Source organism: Podarcis vaucheri (assembly GCF_965113315.1).
Source record: "Podarcis vaucheri genome assembly, chromosome: 12".
Classification (NCBI taxonomy): Eukaryota; Metazoa; Chordata; class Lepidosauria; order Squamata; family Lacertidae; genus Podarcis; species Podarcis vaucheri.
This window is the reverse complement of record NC_138750.1, coordinates 63,521,161-63,541,759: the sequence shown is the minus strand read 5'-3', so window position 1 is coordinate 63,541,759 and position 20,599 is coordinate 63,521,161. Positions and strand designations below refer to the sequence as shown.

Genomic DNA, 20,599 nt, shown 5'->3' with positions numbered 1-20,599 from the left:
AATCTGTAATGTTTGAATATGTTTTATATTGTATGTATTTTTAAGATTTCGGTATAATAAAGGTTTTACAATTATATAAAACAGGGAGCCTGCCTTTCTATGGGTTGATAAATTATATGATATAGATGATACAAATGTGATAAAGGGTATTTTTAGTTATTCTGCCCCCTTCTCTTTTTTTATATACACTTGTGTTTTGTAAGGTTTTAATTTTTTTTCCTTTTTGGTTTTCCCTCTGTATGAATTCTTTGATGGTTTGTGAGATTGTCGCTTCGACTGAACCTCTTTCCACATTCATGACATTGAAAAGCTTTCTCCCCTGTATGAATTGTGTGATGGGAAGAGAGCTGAGATCCCTTCCTGAAGCTCTTTCCACATTCAAAGCACTGATATGGTTTCTCCCCTGTATGAAATTTTTGATGCAAATTGAGACTGTGCCTGTGACTGAAGCTCTTTCCACATTCCAGGCATTGATATGGTTTCTCCTTTGTATGAATTTTTTGATGCGAAGAGAGATTGGAGCTCTGACTGAAGCTCTTTCCACATTCCAAGCACTGATATGGTTTCTCCCCTGTATGAACTCTTTGATGGGAAGTGAGACTGTGCCTGAGACTGAAGCTCTTTCCACATTCCAGGCATTGATATGGTTTCTCCTTTGTATGAATTTTTTGATGGGAAATGAGATGATCCTTCCGGCTGAAGCTCTTTCCACATTCCAAGCATTGATAGGGTTTCTCCCCTGTATGAATTCTTTGATGGGAAGTCAGATGGTGGCTGTAACCGAAGCTCTTTCCACATTCCAAGCACTGATAGGGTTTTTCCCCTGTATGAATTCTTTGATGGGAAGTGAGATGTGCCCTTTTACTGAAGCTCTTCCCACATTCCAAGCACTGATATGGTTTCTCCCCTGTATGAATTTTGTGATGGGAAACGAGATTCACCCTCTGACTGAAGCTCTTTCCACACTCCAAGCACTTATGGAGTTTCTCATTTGTATGAATTGTTTGATGGGAAGTGAGATGATTTTTCCTACTGAAGCTCTTCCCACACTCCAAGCACTGATAGGGCTTCTCTCCTGTATGAATTCTTTGATGAGAAATGAGACTATCCTTCTGATTGAAGCTCTTTCCGCACTCTAAGCACTGATAACGTTTCTCCTTTATATGAATTTGTTGATGGGAAGTGAGATGACTGTGACTGAAGCTCTTTCCACATTCCAAGCACTGATACAATTTCTCCCTACTCTTTGTTCTTTTGTGTGAAGTGAGGCTATCCCTCTGTACGAAGCATTTTCTTTGATGGGAGGTGGTCTGGGACCTCTGATGGATGTTCTCTCCACACTCTGAATATTTATATGACTTCTCTACTATGTGGATTCTGTTCTGGTCCCTCTTGTTCTTTCCTTCTAATTCATCACCATCTGCAATGAAGAGAGAAGCTAATTAGACCCTCAGGAAGAAATGGTGCTCCAGATTATTGAACAATGTTAACAAATGCTTGTGAGAGAGGAAGAACTGAAGAAAGTTAGCTGTGAGGCCTTACTATAATTTTCACTGCCTTGGTTGGTATTAACTGACATTCTTAAGGAAACCTATCCGTTCTTAAGTGCTCACTCGGCGGACAAATCCTGAAGCTGAGACTCAACAACAATTAACTGACTTATTGCTTGGCTTTTACAGTAGTACCTCAGGTTACATACGCTTCAGGTTACATACGGTTCAGGTTACAGACTCCGCTAACCCAAAAATAGTACCTCGGGTTAAGAACTTTGCTTCAGGATGAGAACAGGGATCATGCGGTAGCGGCATGGTGGCAGCGGGAGGCATGACGGGAATTTCAGTCGGTCGGAATGAGTATAAAGTGAAAGCCTTTGCCGATGACTTGGTACTAACATTAGAAAATCCAGCTACAAGTGCTAAAGAAGTATTAGAAGAGATAGAACAGTTTGGGCAAGTGGCAGGTTTTTAATTGAACAAAAAGAAAACTAAAATGATTGTTAAAAATACGAAACAGGACCTGGTGGAAGTGCTGCAGAAACAAATTGGTATAGAAGCGGTTAAAAAAGTTAAATATTTAGGAATTTGGTTAACTACTAAAAACATTGATCTTTTCCAAAATAATTATATACCAGTGTGGAATGGAATTTAAAAGAGATGTGGAAATATGGGGAAGGGCGAAATTGTCATTTTGGGGAAGGATTTCTGCTATCAAAATGAATGTGCTACCAAATATGTTATTTTTGTTTCAGTCAATTCCAATAATCAAAGGGGCAACAATTTTTAAAGAATGGCAAAAAACAATTTCAAGATATATCTGGGGAAGAAGCTGAGAATACAGTATAAGTTATTAACAGATGCTAAAGAATGAGGAGACTTCGCCCTGCCAGATTTGAAATTGTATTATGAAGCATCTTGTCTCTGTTGGTTAAAGGAATGAATGGTATTAGAAGATACAGATTTGTTAGACTTAGAAGGTTATGATAATAGATTTGGTTGGCACGCATATCTATGGTGTAATAAAGCAAAAGTCCATAAAGGATTTGGAAACCACATATTTCGAAGATCTCTAATAGAAATATGGGATAGGTATAAAAACCTATTGGAACAAAAAACACCACACTGGTTATCTCCATTAGAAGTAATGAGTGTGAAAAAGATCAATATGCAAGGAAACTGGATAACTGATGGGAGATTAATACAAAAAGAAGGACGTAAATGGAAGATGAAACCATATGAAGAAGTTAAGGAATATGTAAGAGATTGGTTACACCAGGGGTGTCAAACTGAAATTCATCAGGGGCCGCATCAGCAGTTTGGTCACCCTCAAAGGGCCGGTTGTATCTGTAGGAATGCATATAAAGTGGAGGTTTCCTGTGTAGAACGGCCGGCGCCACTATAGGGCAGACGTTCTCTGGCTTGTAGGCTGCCGCACATGCGCTGAGGGGGCAGCTTTCTTGTGTCAAAAAGAAAAAAAGCGAGAATAAAAGGTGAAGGCGGGCGGCGGGCGGCGGCTATACGGGCCACATGACGAGGTCTGGCGGGCTGGATTCGGCCCGCGGGCCTTGTGTTTGACACCCGTGGGTTACACTATCGTCAGGTCAATGAAATGTTTAAACAGGACTTCAAAGAAATAGGATTTGATGAAAATAAGTCAAAGTTTGAAGTTGAGATATTAAGTAATAAGTATAAAATTTTGTCTAAAATGTATAAACTGCTGCTTGAATGGCATTTGAAGGATGAGGAGCTTAAGTCGATTATGATTCATTGGGCTAAAGACTTCAGGTACAATATACAGCTGAATGCTTGGGGAAAATTATGGAAGGAAGGTTTAAAATTTACTGCATGCAATGCCTTAAAAGAAAATGTGATGAAAATGTTTTATAGATGGTATATTACACCTGTCAAACTGGATAAAATGTATAAAGTAAGCAATAAATGTTGGAAATGTAAAGAAAAAGAAGGAACTTTTTATCACATGTGGTGGGAATGTAAAAAAGTGAAAAACTTCTGGGAAATGATATATAACGAGATGAAAAAAATGTTGAAATATACGTTAATTAAAAAACCAGAAGCATGTTTACTAGGCATTGTCGGGGATGATATAAATAGAAATGATTGTGAGCTGTTTTTGTATGCAATGACGGCAGCAAGAATATTATTGGCAGAAAAATGGAAGCAAGAAGAACTACCGACAAAAGAAGATTGGAGGATGAAATTGATGGACTATGCAGAACAAGATAAACTAACGGGAAGAATTCAAAACCGGCGGGACCAGAGATTCACAGAAGATTGGCAAAAATTTACGGACTATTTGAAAAGTAATTGTGATGACCAGATTACATTTGTAGGTTTACAGGAAGTTTGTAAGGGGAATAATTTGAATTATTGCATTATTGAATGAAAAGGATGATGTTAGTTATGATAATTAAAGGCAATATGAATTTAAGAAATGCAGAAGAAATTATAAAAATGGGAGATCACCAGAGGTGCTGATGGAAGTCCAAAAAGATTGTATAAGAGGTGAAATTTTGTAGAATATATGATAATTATTTTGTTTTAAAATTAGTAAAAATTATTTATTTTTTTTTAAAAAAGAAGAACTTTGCTTCAGGATGAGAACAGAAATCGTGCTCCGGCGGCCCAGCAGCAGCAGGAGGCCCCATTAGCTGAAGTGGTACCTCAGGTTAAGAGCAGTTTCAGGTTAAGAACGGACCTCTGGAACGAATTAAGTACTTAACCCGAGTTACCACTGTATCTGGGATAGATTTTGTTTGGCTCAATCATGGAATCCACTCCATCTCTGAAGTCAGTCATCTCTTTGGTCACCCAAATACAGGCAGAAGCAAAAGCAAAAATAAAAACAACAAACCTGACAGAAGTTACATCAATTTCACTAAAAACTCTGAAGCCGACATTTAAGAAGGCCTTAGCAGCTCAGACAAGCCTGGTCATTGTTTAAAAAGGCATGAATAGACAAAGAACATTCACAGAGAAGACTATTGATATCCCTCCATTCAGGGATCATGGTGGGGATGTTAGAATCCCAGGTGCTATTGGTCTCCATCCATATGTGGGATGTCATCCACTGGGAGCAGTCAAGTACAGCATTCCTTGTTTTGCTAGAGTGGACATGCAAGGGAATGTTGGGTTCAGCCAGTTGAAACTTCCTGTTCCTCCTGGCCTGGATCATCCTTCCTTGCATGTGACTAGTGTGTGGGCGTGACCTTTCCAGAACTGGTTAAAGGCCAAGTCACCTGCCACCTTCCCCCTTCCTCCCCTTTTTGTCCTGCCTGCTTCCTGACTCACCTGGACTGGACTGCTGGCTGCCATAGCAGTTCCACAGGTCATCTCCCATATGGGGTAAACCTGTTTGTACATGTTTGTAACTTTAAGCCTTAAGCCTGCCTTCAGGGATCACACTGTGCTCAGCCTGATCATAAGTAAAACTACTTTTCGTTACTTATGAATAAGACTGCGTTGTCTTTATTCTTTTAGGAGGGATTCAAAAGGGTCTTCCCAGGAATATTAGAACATATCTCAATCTAGACAAGCCAGACTGAATTGCTAGTTGTCTTGAGAAACTCACACGAATTTGCAACTAGTTTTCTTCTGTGTATAGGGGAATGCACTCTGCTAAGTGAAGAAACTTGCTAGCGCAAGTTAAGAAGGATATTAATTAACAATATATTCTCTCCTGGCACCCTCAACATTCCCACACCAAATAAGTGGAGGTTCATCACATAGAGGTATGTATGGAATCTCAAAGTTGATCTTATGATCCAACAGGGAGTTTTACCAAGAGGATCCATGATCCCATGATTCTCCTCCTTGAGCTCTCTGGTCAGGATCCTGCAATGTCCATGCCTCATCTATGAAACAAACAGCAACACCTTCACCTGCACATTCCCCATTAGCAGTTACCTCAATCTGATTGGTCTAAATTTAAATTTATACGTAAGTAACTTTCTTCACCTTCACTAGGCATTCAACTATGTGATGTTGAATGTTCTCTGTTCTCTCCTGTTCCCCTGTTTTTTGTTTCAATTTAAACCAAATCATGAACCCAATAATGATGAACCATATGTTATAGATCAGTGGTCAGCAAACTTTTTCAGTAGGGGGTCGGTCCACTGTCACTCAGACCTTGTGGGGGGGCCGAACTAAATTTTTTTTGGAGGGGGGGAATGAATGAATTCCTATGCCCCACAAATAACCCAGAGATGTATTTTAAATAAAAGGACACATTCTACTCATGTAAAAACACACTGATTCCCAAACAATCTGCGGGCCGGATTGAGAAAGCGATTGGGCCACATCTGGCCCCTAGGCCTTAGGTTGCCTATCCATGTGATAGATATTCCTGCAAATGTATTCTGCTATTTTGAGATGTACAAATGACATGAGAAGACTCAGTCTACACATTTGTATCATTTATTAGTCCTATGATCCTTGTTTTTAAAAGCAAATAAAAGTTATAAAAAAGAAAAAAAAGGGGCAACACATGGAGACCTCATCTGTGTTCAATCTGCAAAGCGGGATCAGGTTACTTTAAAAGAGTCGTGGCTTCTAGTGCTGCGCGATGGATCGGTAAGTTGTTTGACATTGGTAGGGCATTCAGAGCACAGCACTGGTTTTAGACATTTTGAGCTGCTAGTACATCACGGTGGTCAGAGAACTGTGATGTATTCCTAGCTCAAATTGCCTGCAGATGACAAAGGCGCAGGCAGGCAGGTGGGTGGAGGAGCCCGGAAAGGTGCTCTCCTCCTTCTCCTTCTCCATCTCCATCCGCCTGCCTGCCTCCCCCACCCCCAAGCTGAGGAAGCCCCAATACCTCTCTGGCTCCATCCATCCAGGTCCACATCTCCACTCCCCTGGGACTCACCAGATCTCTCGGAGGTCCCTGGGAGGGAACGCTCAGAGGTTGTGGGGAGGGATGCGGGAGACAACCTGACCAGGTCAACCGTCCATCTCCCCCCTTCCATCTTTGCTAGCTTTGCTGGATCCGTCTCGTTCATCCTTCCTGATGAGTCAAGGAGCCAAAACAAGCTTCAGGGTCCTGGAAGAGAGGAAGAAGGCCCTGCAGGGATTTTCATACAACTTAATTCCCTACTTAAAGGAAATCGGCAGGATAACAAAGCAGGGAAGTGGTTGGCATGTAAACTGTGTAATAGATCCTTTCTTATATACGTTATGTCTAAATAGAAGATTTTTGTGTTCCACACATGTACAAATAAATCTCATGTACCTCATGTAAATATGTACTGCAAGTAGAGACGTTTTCCAACAAAGAAGGCTTTAAATTTGCTTTACAGTCGTTTGCTACATGTGCTACTCCACGAGTAATCTATGTGATTAAGTGTCCTTGTGGGTTACTTATATGTAGGTCACACCATTAGAGCCATCAAAGTTAGAATATCAGAACACCGTTCCAGAATCAGAAACAGTGTTGTTGACGCGCCTTTAGTGCAACATTTTATTCAAGCATCACATTCAGATGAAGATTTAACTCTCTTTGTAATCTGGGCATATCAAAGACCTGTAGAAGAAGCCAAAAAGATTCTTATGCAGAAAGAAACCAGATTTATTTTCCTGCTCTATTTTTTGCATCTCTCAGGTTTAAATACAGAAATCGAATATAGTTTTTTTCTATGAGCTATTATTAATATCTTGATATACCATTGATAACCTTAAAAATCTACCTTGAATATGGTGGTTTCAAGGGGGTCACTTTAAGAGAAAAACACTTTGCTGTAGATTGCTGCCACCTGTAACTAGAAACAGCAGCTGCATACTATACTTTGCAAAGGCAGATGTGAAACATTACAAAGAAAAGTTCATCTTTTGCAAGTACTGCTCCTTAAAGTTGTTGCATTTGACATTTGTATTCGCAAAAACATACGTGGAACTCAAAAAGTTTCTATTTGGACATTATGTTTAAAAAAACTGATTCATTTGTAAATACGTGGAACACAAAAACTTCTATTTGGACATTACGTATATAAGAACTGATCTATTTGTATTTCCTGTTCTAAATGTTGGTCTTTAATTGCTTCACCTCCAGGCTTGATTATTGTAACTCACTCTACACGGGGCTGCCCTTGAAGTTGTCCCAGAAACTCCAGCGGGTGCAGAATGCTGCGGCGAGACTCCTTACGGGGTCCTTGCTGCGGGATCACATTCATCCAGTGCTTTACCAGTTGCACTGGCTCCCGGTGGAGTACAGGGTCAGGTTCAAGGTGCTGGTTTTGACCTTTAAAGCCCTTCACGGCCTAGGACCCTCGTACCTACGGGACCGCCTCTCCTGGTATGCCCCACGGAGGACCTTAAGGTCCACAAATAACAACACTTTGGAGGTCCCAAGCCTGAAGGAGGTTAGATTGGTCTCAACTAGGGCCAGGGCCTTTTCAGTACTGGCCCCGACTTGGTGGAATGCTCTGCCCCAAGAGACTGGGGCCCTGCGGGACTTGCCATCTTTCCGCAGGGCCTGCAAGACAGAGCTGTTCCGCCTGGCCTTTGGTTTGGACCCAGTCTGACCCTTATGTTTCCCTCCCCTAATGGTCTTGATCTATGGGCTACTTTAAAAATGAGGCTGCATTTTAAATTGCATTTTAACCTGTATTTTAAATTGGTTTTTTCCCCCTATTATGATTTTACTGTAATTTTACTGGTGTTAGCTGCCCTGAGCCCGGCTCTGGCCAGGGAGGGCGGGGTATAAATAAAATTTATTCTTATTCTTATTTTACTCAATTAGATAATGTGAAAAGAGTTATGTTTATATGATGTACAAAGAATTCATATAGTTAAACACAGCCAGTTACGTTGTGGTCATCTGTTGCCAGCCTGACAAGTTAAGATTTATATTCAATTATTTCCATACGGCATATATATTTTTATCACAAATAGCTACCAGGGGCAGGATCCTCTGTTTCCTGTCTTGGAGATCTCCTCCTCCCCCATTCATTTCGTTTCATTTCATTTTCACTTTTAATTTGTATACTGCCTTCCTATGTTACTATACCCAAGGCAGTTTACAAGCTGAAAGACAGCAAAATAGCCAGCAAAGACCACACCCCTAATAGCAATCTGATCCAATACCAAAAAGTTAATAAAACCATAACTTTAAAATAAACAACTTATATAAAATAAAGCAATATTCAATAATCCATTAGAATATAACAGTAAACTGTATAATTAAGTATCAGAAGATATTAAACAGTTTACGCTTAACCATTACAATAAAGAATTACTAAACTATAATCATTAAAAATAAGAGCAAATACACTAGAGCCCTGAATCCTATTCCTGTGAATGACATTTGTTGTAACTCTTTTTAATATGGCATTTTAAAATGGTTATAACCCGCCCTGGGTAATAAATGTAGGAGTAAGAGTAATAACCACAACCAGAACAACCTGAACATCTATAACATTAAGCCTCAAGGGTGGAAAAACATAAAGCCTCAAGAAACACACAGAGCCTTGTTGTTGTTGTTTTGGCACAAGTAACAACACACACATTACAGCATCTTGAGGAAAAAACAGCCTCCAGAATACTCACCCATTGCATCACTGTTTGGCTCAATCTGGTTGCTCTAAATTTAAATTGAAACAGAATTTATTACCTCGGCTTTGAACACCCCTTGAATGTTCATCAATAGACCAAGACTTTATAGGGCTTCATTGGTAATGGAAGAGGGAAAAGGACTTTTGCTCAGACCTACAGGAAGCAGAACCACAAGGGCAGCTGACTAGGCGTCTGGCTCTGGGATGCTGACTGTCCTCTGTTAACAAATTCTACCGTTTCCCCCCCTTTTCTGTTTCAACCAATTAATTAACCAGGAATTGCTACACTGACCGCTAATAATGAACCATATGTTGTAAATATTCCTGGAAATTTATTCTGCTCTTTTTTGTGATATACAAATGACATGAGAAGAGACTGTCCATTTATTTGTCTCCTTGTTATTCCCATGATCCTTATCTATAAAGCCCCGTAAAGGTTATTCAAAAAAGAAAGGAATCTGCCAAGCAGGATCAGGCCACCTGGAGAGCCCTGGAAGAAAGCACACCAAGAACTCAGGCCGATGCAAGTTTCAATAGTGGGAGTGGTCCCTACTCGCAAATCAATAGTCAATTGTAACAAAAACTAATCCATTCAAAAGTATGTGTTCTGACAAGGATTACAAACTCAAACTCATAAGGATGTTACAGAAATTACAGGGGGGGGGCATCTTTAAAGTTGTTAAATGTTACAAATATTATGCCTGAATGTATCCTTTCAACTTGACAGCTCAGGGAAGTTACCTAGCTTTAAAAATCATATACTGTAAAATCAACTCCTTTGCCAGTTTCCTCCATTCCAACGCTATTTTGCCCTTGTAAAATAGGGACTCCAGGAAGTTCCCAGAGGTGACAATTGCTGAGCTGATTGATGGCCAAGGAAAGCCTAACCCCATCCCCAGACTTGCCAAGGGGTCCAGACATGAAAAAGATTTTTATTGTACTTTGGTTGGTGAGACTTCAGGTATCCTTATTAGCCTATGCTCATCTTATACCTGGGTCTTGCGCTGACATGTCTGCTTATGATATATGTACCAAGGACTCGTCTGGACATGTTTGCCAAAGTTAAACTAGTGTAACCCCTGTCTACCCCTCCCCTTTGGTGACATGCCAGTGATGTAAAGATGATGTATTGATGATGCTGTGCGAACTGTATTCTGGGATATGGTGGGAAGTTTTAAAAGTCAGTGTTGCCCCATGCTCTGGGTTCACTCGCTGCTGTTGAACCTGTTGCGCAACAATAAAGGATCCAAGTCTACTGACTGCTGTTTTGCTCCAAATTACTTGGCTGGAATTTCCTTCATTTACTGACCGCATGGACCCTGGGGGACTGGTACCCGGACGAGCTGGGCTGCTGAGTAGTCGCTCAACCCAGAATTTTCTTTAACGTACAACTTCCCTGGGGAGAGCATCCCACAGACACAAACCGGCAGTCATCCAGACGGGCAGGGTATTATTATTATTATTATTATTATTTTGGAGTGCAAGCTTCCACATAAATCTCAAACATAAGAGTAACCCTTTGTTTGGGCTTCTTCTTCACTAGCCACTCACGTCAAACCCTTGTAGTGTGATAAGAATTTTAAGGTCTTAGATATATATTAAATGTTCATAAATGTACCAACCAAGCACATGCATAGATCAGCACAGGAAGACCGACCTGAAACCATTTTTGGCTCCCAAACTGACCAGATGTTTTCTCCGCAAGGTCAAAGGAAAATGGAAAACCTCCCCATTGTCTTTTCCTTCACAAATCCTGTCTTAAGGGCACGTTTATGATATGAAGAGGGTGTGAGCCTGTGACCTGGCTCAGGAACTAAGTATTTATCATTACAAAAGACTGGCCAGGCTTCCCAGGGTATCCAATCAAGTAAGCATTAACACGTAACCTGCCAAACAGAAGATAAACAATGATAGGAGATAAACAACGCACTCAGATTTCTGCTGTAGACCGCCATTCTGTGATGTATGTATGCTGTTTCTGGGGGTGGTCTTGGACTCCAGGGCGGGCAATTTAAAATTACTCCTCCCAAGGCCTTGCACGCCATTGTTCCGGGTCCTCCTCCTTTCCTGCGTGTGAGGGGAGCACCCTGTTGCAACAGATCAATAAAGATCAGGCTTACTAGCTGCTTTGCTTCTCAATATTCTCTGGTTGGCCTCTGTTATTTTCTCCTACCAATAGGGAACCCACTTAAGGATTTTATATGGGCTCTTGGATACCCCATAAGGGAAAAAGGGCAGATTTTGTTTACAACAGTAGCAACAATAAAGACCAGGATTAAGAGCTGCTTTTTGCTTCTACTGTATATGCTTGGCTGCAGACTTTGGTATTTCCTGACTGATCAGGAGCACACAGAATTGCGTCCCAGCGCAGTTGGGGAGAACTGTAGGTGGTGTACCCAAGGCTTACTTTGCCACAGTAAAGAGAAAGGGGAGCTGCTTCCCCGGCTGGATTTCTGCCTGGTTGTTCAGAGGCAGGCAGTTTCTTGCAGGCAAAGGGGTCTTAGGCGCCCCATAGGGTGGCTTTACTCCTCCCAAGTCCCCTTCTCCTCAGCCACGGAGTCCTAGAATGGTAGAACTGGTAGAAGGCTAGTCTCCCTTCGCGCTCTTCCTCAGGTGGAGGCGCACTTCGTCTCATGGGGTTGATGGTGTGAAGCCAGGGGCTGGATGTCCAAACTGGCTCAGTCTGGGTGCCTGGGGGCAAGTCCTGGGGTTGCCTATTGGCTATTTGCAGATTAGTTGCATTGCAGAAGGCGTGCTGGGGAGACCACACATTACAAGGAATGCAAAAATAACTTTTGCTAGGTTTTAATGACAAAAACTCCTTTAATACTAAATTACAATATATCAATAATCATGACCCATCCACCAGGGTACTGAGAGAGCTGCTCTTTATATGCCACACACAACAGCTTAATTACCACAACTTTACAGCACCTGCTATACTGCTTCACAGCTGTAAAACTAGCTCACGTTATTTGCTCTGGCCTTTAAAGAAATACACATCTTGTGGAACAATAACGAACCTTCAGATTTAAAGAGACCATTCAACACTGCCCACTCACCCTTGCCCTTTCTGTGCTCCCTCTTCTGGGGCTAAGATGGGTGGCCTCATTGTGCAGAAGAGGAAAAGAGTGTGGAAGAGAGGGGAGAGGGCAGTAATTGCACACACACACACCTCAGTAAATAAGAACTGCTGCATTACAAATCTAGGGGGTGGGTGGGGAGACCTGGCTTGCCAGTAGCAGGGGTCTTTGTAGACCATAAGCTGAAGATGAGTCAACAGTCCAATGCCGAAGCAGAGAAAGTGAATGCTGTGTCCAGTTCTGGGCACTACAAGATGAATATTGACCAACTGGAACATGTCCAGAGTAGGGCCACCAAGATGCTTAAGGGTCTGGTAACCAAGCATCTTGAGGAATAGTTGAGGGATCTGGGTATGGTTAGCCTGGAGAAGAGGAGACCAAGAGCAGATATAAGAGCCATCTTTTGAACTATCTAAAGCAGACATAGGCAAACTACTCGGCCCTCCAGATGTTTTGGGACTACAGCTCCCATGATCCCTAGCTAACAGGACCAGTGGTCAAGAATGATAGGAATTGTAGCCCCAAAACATCTGGAGGGCCGAGTTTGCCTATGCCTGATCTAAAGGGACCACCTGTAAAAGAATCAGTACATCTCCCAATTGGAGAACTGGCCCCAAACTAAGAAAGTGAACTTCAATAGGGACAAATGTCAGGTTCTGCACTTAGGCAGGAAGAACCAGATGCACAAATATCAGATGGGGAACATCTGGATTGCCAGTGGCATATGGGGAAAGGGTCCAGGGGTCCTAGCAGACTATTAGCTTAACATGAGTCAACACTAAATACAACAGCATGAAGCAAGTCTGTGTGGGGCAAGAAGCACAAAGAGGCTTCTGTTGGTCCCTCTTAGCGGAACCCCCTGGAGGGGCTGGTTCCAGAGCAGAACACACAAGCCCCGCCCACCAGATCCCAAACATTCTACGGATCCAATTAGGCCTCAGTGATTTTGATACATTCAGCACTTGGCCAGTGACTTCCACCTTGCAGATCTGGATTCGTAGTGTGAAGAAATATTGGGCACCAGGCTTGCACCCCATGGCTCTGAGAGGCAAGACTGACTTCTCTGCTGGGGCTACGAAGCACAAGCACACCGTTGCAATCCTCACCCAAATACTAAGTCTCTTAAAATATAATTACTACATAACAACTGGTGCTTTTTTTAAAAAAAGCATTTTTTATTAAATCTCCAAACGTATTTCACAACATTATATAATTTTTTTACCCCATGAATTTTCTTCTTGACGCCCCACCTCCCTTTCCTGGTGTTTGTTTTTTGCTCCATTTTATTAGTTGTTTCACAGCACATAGGTTTTTACTTTCTAAACTCTAGGATTGTTAATTCTTTCACCTATCCATTAATATTTCAAATCCTGCTAACAGCTTCATGTCTGGGTGATACTTTAATAGATAATCCATCAATGGTCTCCAATCCTCCTTAAAAACTTCATTATATCCTCTTAATTTGGCAGTTAATTTCACCATTTCAGCATAATCCCTCTGTTTCAGAATCCATTCCTCCTTTGTTGGTAATCCTCTTTCCACCTCTGTGCATATAAAGTTCTAGCTGCTGTTGGTGCTACATAAATAAATTGGTCAGCTTTCTCACGACCTCCATCCCCATTGCTTCTAGCAGAAACACCTCAGGTTTTTAAGGAACTGTCAGATTAAATATCCTTTTCAGTTAATTATATATCATTCCCCCCAAACACTTTGCCTTTTCACAGGACCACCACACATTATAAAATGACCCTTCCTCCTGTTGACATTTCTGGTACGTACATTTTTATACATATTTGCTAGTTTATATGGTGTTATACATTATTTTCACATAGTTTTCTCTCAAGGTATAATATGCAGTAAATTTCAAATCTATCTTCCATAGTCTCTCCCAAGCAGTCATCACCACACAGCAATTGCTATGGTTTCTCCACACTGTGAGTTATTTGATGGGAAATTGGATGGGAGCTCTGACCGAAGCTCTTCCCAAAGCACTGATAGGGTTTCTTGCCTGTATGAATTCTCTGATGGCAAGCGAGGTTTTTCTTCACAGTGAAACTCTTTCCACATTCCAAGCACTGATAGGGATTTTCACCTGTATGAATTCTTTGATGGCAAGTGAAGCTGTCCTTCCACCTGAAGCTCTTTCCACATTCCAAACATTGATAGGGATTCTCCCCTGTATGAATTCTTTGATGGGAAGTGAGACTACTCTTCCACTTGAACCCCTTTCCACATTCCGAGCACTGATATGGTTTCTCCTCACTGTGAATACTTTTATGTCGATAGTAGTTTGGTCTTGTATTAAAGTTCTTTCCGCATTCCAAGCACTGATACGGTTTCTCTCCTGTATGAATTCTTTGATGGGTCGTGAGATGGGCCCTCTGACTGAAGCTCTTTCCACACTCTAAGCACTGATATGGATTCTCCCCTGTGTGAATTATTTGATGGGAAGTGAGACTGACCTTCCATCTGAAGCTCTTTCCACATTCCAAGCACTGATAGTCTTCATCCTCATAGTGAATTCTCTGATGTCGATGGAAGCTTGTGCTTGTAGTGAATCTCTTTCCACAGTCCAAGCACTGATAGGGTTTCTCCCCTGTATGAATTCTTCGATGGGCCGTGAGACGCGAGTTCCGAGTGAAGCCCCTTCCACATTCCAGGCACTGATAGGGTTTCTTCCCAATGGGATTTATTTGATGGGAAGTGGAAAGGGAGCTCAGGCTGAAGCTCTCGCCACACTCCATATATTGATACGGATTCTCCACTGTGTAGATTTTGTCATGGTCTCCCTCATCCTTCCTTTCCAATTCATCCCCTCCTACAATGAAGAGAGAAACTAATTACAGCCTCAGGAAGAAATGGAGCCCCAAATTATCGAACAATGCTAATGAACGCATGCGATAGGGGAAAAGACGGAGGGAATTAGATGTGAGGTTCTACTACAGGGTTCACTGCCTTTATTGACTGGAATTAATTGACATATTTATGGGAAACTGAGATTTGAAAATCCTGACTCTTTCCTGGGATGTGTTTCATTTGGGCCAATCATGGAATCCACTCCATCTCCAACGTTAGTCATCCCTTTGGTCAACCAAAAACAGCCAGAAGCAAAAACGAAAGCATAAATCCGGACAGAAATTACTTCTCTTACCACTGCAAAGCCTACATTTAAAAATGCTGGGGCAGTTCAGACCAGCTTCATCATTGTTTTTTAAAAGGAATGGAGGAAGAATATTTGCAGACAAGCCAGGAGATACCCCTCCATTCAAGGGGAGCTGTAGGGGTGTTAGAATCAGAGGTGCTGGAGGTGGCACTGTTGAGCACCATCATTTATTTGTTTTAATGCATTTTTACAAGTCATATGTGCATCATATCGTATTCATCATTATCTCTTATCCTCAGACTTTCCAGTCCATCTCTCCATGGCATTCTAGGGCGTCTTGTCAGGAAAACCCAGGACACATTATCAAAAGCCATGATATGCCCACTCCTCTGGTCTCTTTCTCCCAGAATACTCCTTCTATCCTTCCCCCTCCTTTCAGTTTTCAAAAACAAAACAAAACACCACCCTTAAATATAATTCTGGACATCAAGAAATGGGAAGCAGGGAAAAAATAAACTAAGCCCCCTCCCAACAAAACTGATAAAAAGCTTCTTTCTTCCTTCTTTCTCCAGTCTTAAGCCCTCTGCTTTTCTTATTTCCTCTGTCCTCCTCTCCCCTTGCCTGTAGCCTTGTCTCCTTTATAGCCTCTACTCCTCTCTTGGCTTACTCTTTCCTTAGGAGAGTTTTAATGTTACCTGCCCCCTTGAAGGTTTGAATCAAGCTAGAGTCCGCTCAAGTTCCACAATCCACATTTGTCCAATAGTCCATTCAGGTCTTGCTGTATTTCAACACCCACACTATTTACCGTATTTTTTGCTCTATAAGACTCACTTTTCCCCTCCTATAAAAGTAAGGGGGAAATGTGTGTGCGTCTTATGGAGCGAATGCAGGCTGCGCAGCTATCCCAGAAGCCAGAACAGCAAAGGGGATTGCTGCTTTCACTGCACAGCAATCCCTCTTGCTGTTCTGGCTTCTGAGATTCAGAATATTTTTTTTCTTGTTTTCCTCCTCCAAAAACTAGGTGCATCTTGTGGTCTGGTGCGTCTTATAGAGCGAAAAATACGGTATTCAGTCCCTCAAAGACATTTCCCCCATGCATTCACTCTTGTCTGGAGTCTGTTTTATACTCCAATTTTAGCCTCAAATTTCTTGAGTGGAAATCTTTGTTTTCTGGGGTGGTCTTTTTCAGAGAGAGAAAGGGGCTGCTTCACAGATGTTCCCCTTCTTTCCCCCTTAGCGCTATTTTCCACCAGCGAGACAGTCACTCACACAGCCACCGTCTTTTTATCCCCCCCCCCCGCTCCACTCTCGCCTTTCCAGTCCTCTCTTCCACCTCTTATCCTTTCCATTTTCCAGTTGTTTGGGCTTTAGAAGTTCATCTCTCTTTCTCACCCCTCTGGCAACTTGATCCCCTTCCACCTCCCTCATACTCACAAGCAGGTCTCTTCTTCTCAACAGTAACCACAGTCAGTTTCCCCCCAGGCAGCGTAGTGCCATTTTGAGATGGGCTTCCTTCTTCTTAAGTACTTTTGGGGGTCCTGTGGCTCTTCCTCCCAGACCCAGCTCTTGTTTCTGGGGTGCTAGCACTCGGTTAGGTCCACATCAGGGACTTTCTGTCCTGGAGGGAGCATAGCTCCCCTTTGCCATCTTAACCTGCCCCCCAATCCTTCAGGGAGCTTTCTCAGCCCCGTTCAAGATCCTCTGCACTGTGGGGTGGCCTTGGAGGCTCCATATTCCTCTGGAGGTTTTTTTTTTGGGGGGGGGTCGCAGAGCCCTCACTTTCTCCCCTTCTCCTCCAAGACAGCCAGCTCTTGCTCAGTGAGTGCAACCAGCTCCATCAAAATATTGCAGATTTCACCTATAGATATATGTATGGAATTTCAAAACAAATACAGTGGTACCTCAGTTTACAAACTTAATCCGTTCCGGAAGTCCATTCTTAAACCGAAACTATTCTTAAACCGAGGCAGGCTTTCCCTACTGAGGCCTCCCGCCGCCGGTGCCCTTCCACCGTTCGGAATCCGTTCTTAGACAGAGGTAAAGTTTGAAAACCCAGACACTACTTCCAGTTTTGCTGAGTTCTTAAACAGAATCGTTCGTAAACAGGACTGTTCTTAATCCGAGGTACCACTGTATTATTATCCAACAGGGAGCCTTACCGAGAGAGACCAGGATCCCACAATTATCCTCCATGACTTCCTTATGCAGAGCTCTCTGGTCAGGATCCAGCAACGCCCACTCTTCGTCTGCGAAATGAACAGCAATATCTTCAAAGCACACTGGACCCTAAGAGAAAAAGGGAAATGTCCTCCTCTTAGACAGCGTAAATATTATCTACTACACATTGCTCTGGTATTTTGTGCCTGTTAATGGCTGTCTTGCTTGGATGGGATTGTTTTGCTGCACATTTTAAGTATGAATGCTTATTTTGACGTCTCTGTGGAAATCCCCCCCCCATGTATTTTAATGATGGATGTATGGAAGTGAAAGCTGGACCATAAAGAAGGCTGATCGCCAAAGAATTGATGCTTTTGAATTCTGGTGCTGGAGGAGACTCTTGAGAGTCCCATGGACTGCAAGAAGATCAAACCGATCCATTCTGAAGCAAATCAGCCCTGAGTGCTCGCTGGAAGGACAGATCCTGAAGCTGAGGCTCCAAGACTTTGGCCACCTCATGAGAAGAGAAGACTCCCTGGAAAAGACCCTGAAGTTGGGAAAGATGAAGGGCCCAAGGAGAAGGGGACGACAGAGGATGAGATTGTGGGACAGTGTTCTCGAAGCTACCAGCATGAGATTGACCAAACTGCGGGAGGCAGTGGAAGACAGGAGGGCCTGGCGTGCTCTGGTCCAGGGGGTCACGAAGAGTCGGACACGACTAAACAACAACAACAACAATTTTAATGATGGGTATTAATCATTGTTTAAATGGGTAGAACTTCACGCTGTGTTCTTCTAGTCATTTTGTTAGCAAAAACATTCTCATTTGCCAGATGGAAAGATCCTATCTCTCATCTTGCTGTTACGTGGAAGGGTATCTTCCCAATGTCCTAAAGCTAAGTTTAAGGAGTGCGTAGCAGCTGAGGTGTGGGAAGGAGAGCAGGGAGGCCCTGTTGTGCAACTCATGGAGCCAGGTAGGTGAATCCTGGCCACTCTTCATAGTCTGCCTACTGCTTAGAAGCCTGTTTTAGCATTCACTGTTAAGCATATGAAGAAAATGGCAACAAATGGCAATCAATTATACTAATGACATTTCAGCCTTTGTTAAGGGCAGCTTTGACAGAAGCCAAGAGGAGGAAAAAAAATTGTTTGGGCTCAGAGGCACCTGACTGCCCCACCCCTTGGCCTCTTCCCACAAGGCTCCTTCCCCTGACCTGATCTGGTTCCACAGCTGCTGCTTCTGCTCCACCACCACGAAAAGAGGGGTGAGGAGGTCTTGTCGGCATTCTTCTGTCACCTGCAAGACACAAAGGTCAGTGGGAAGACATCCCTGCATGCTTCTCTCGGAGTTCAGCTGTGCATCTCTAAGGCGGGCATTAGAAAAACCCTTACGTGATGAGCACATTTGGACATTTGGACCCGTTTCATATTTTATTTGTGTAAAAATACATCGCCCTTCCTCTTGGCCTCAACTGTCTCCACCCACCCCAAAGATCAGCTTCCATATTAATAGAATGAGACTAAAAAGAGAAAACACTCCTTACCCAGCAGCCTCTCTCTGGTGTCCAACGGAGTCCTCTCTGCCTCAGGCATTTCTGCTAACAGAAACTTTCCCTGAAGGAGCAACAAGGATTCAAAACAGGGAATGAAAATAAGGTTACAATAGGAATGGCAGAAGCAAACACTTCAGGGCTATCAGATCTCATTGCTTGCTTTCCAAAAACAGAAAGGAAGAGCCATTAGGAAAGAATTTCGGTATACAGTGGTACCTCGGGTAAAGAACGTATTTCGTTCTGGAGGTCCGTTTTTAACCTGAAACTGTTCTTAACCTGAAGCACCACTTTAGCTAATGGGGCCTCCAGCAGCTGCCGTGCGTTTTCTGTTCTCATCCTGAAGCAAAGTTCTTAACCCAAGGTACTATTTCTGGGTTAGCGGAGTCTGTAACCTAAAGCGTATGTAACCTGAAGCGTCTGTAACCCGAGGTACCACTGTACTGTCCCTCCTGTTCAGAGCCCCTTGGGAGTATCCAGGGGGAAGTCTCTCTCACCTGCTTTCTCTGTGCCTGCTTCCTCTCCTCTGCCTGACTCAGGAGGAATCCTTCGGCCAGGGCCACCGCCTGGGAACTGGTCTCTGCTCCACATTCCCTCACCCAGCTCTCCATCTCTGGTGGAAGGACAGCCAGGAACTGCTCCAAGATCACCAGGTCCAGCATCTCAGCTTTTGTATGCTTTTCTGGCTTCAGCCATTGATGGTAAAGGCTGTAGAGTCGGCTGCAAATCTCTCGGGGTCCTTCGGCCTCCTGGTAGCAGAACTGCCTGAGCTGCTGGCTCTGAACAACTGAGCGGAGAGTGTCCTCCTCACCCAGGATCTTCTTCACAGAGTTTTCCCAGAATCCCTCACTGCTCCCGGTTTGGATGTCATGGCCTCTTCCCACTTCAGGGCGAGCTGAGTCTTGCTCATCCATCTGGGCTCTGTGGAATCCCCCAAGAGATCAGAAGAAGCCCCCTGGTCTTCTGCCCCGTTCTGTCTGTCCTAAGTAGAGGTGCTAGGAAGTCCTACAAAGCAAATGCATAGTCATGATCAGCAGAAGGAAAAGGTTCATTGAGCAAGATTAGATGAGTCTAGAAACAAGGGCTGGATTGCACCACAGCCCAGACACTGAATTTCCTTTTATTTAAAAAAGGGAAGTCAGCCTCTAGCCCACGCAGAAGGACACTTCCCAAGCAAAATGTGAAGGCAACTGAAGGGATTTCTGTAATATGAATCAGCCTGGCTGCTCCTGCCTTTCAGTGCTTGCAGTCCAGGAATGAAGTCGAACCGTGATGGAGACGTGAGGAACTTGTGTACTTGTACCAGGGTCTAGACACCTCCAGTGTCAGGGACGCCAAGCATCACCCAGTCCATTTCCCTTGCAGTGCAGGGAGCCAAGGTTCTCGACAGGGCTTCCTGTTCAATCTCAAAAGATCCTCTGCAGGTCTGAATAGGTGCACACGTGCCAGCCAGGAGTCTGGATAAGACCCCTGTCCTATCTGGGGGGGGGGGGGAGCTTTGATGGTAAGGGAAGTGCAAAGGAAGGTTCGCTTGCATCTGCAGGAACTCAGCATCAGAAGAGGAGAGGAGCCCTGCAGGATCAGGCCAGCCCCCCCCCCCCGATATTGAGACTGGGCTCATCCATCTGAATGGGGTTTCTTGGCT

At 43.3% G+C, this 20,599-nt stretch overlaps 1 protein-coding gene across 1 annotated transcript in view; it reads right to left on the bottom strand.

Annotated features, from left to right (window-relative positions):
- Positions 1 to 104: 104 nt before the first annotated feature.
- The window catches only part of LOC309515867 (uncharacterized protein), a 21,121-nt gene continuing 626 nt past the window's right edge, over positions 105 to 20,599 (bottom strand). The window contains exons 2-9 of the mRNA XM_082194080.1: positions 19,452 to 19,959; positions 18,949 to 19,018; positions 18,619 to 18,701; positions 17,407 to 17,533; positions 14,062 to 14,962; positions 8,532 to 8,534; positions 6,331 to 6,386; positions 105 to 1,420 (exon numbers count right to left, since the gene is read on the bottom strand). Of these exons, the coding sequence (XP_082050206.1) occupies positions 207 to 1,420; positions 6,331 to 6,386; positions 8,532 to 8,534; positions 14,062 to 14,962; positions 17,407 to 17,533; positions 18,619 to 18,701; positions 18,949 to 19,018; positions 19,452 to 19,868 (2,871 nt within the window). The 5' untranslated portion in view covers positions 19,869 to 19,959 and the 3' untranslated portion in view covers positions 105 to 206. The remainder of the gene's footprint in view (positions 1,421 to 6,330; positions 6,387 to 8,531; positions 8,535 to 14,061; positions 14,963 to 17,406; positions 17,534 to 18,618; positions 18,702 to 18,948; positions 19,019 to 19,451; positions 19,960 to 20,599) is intronic.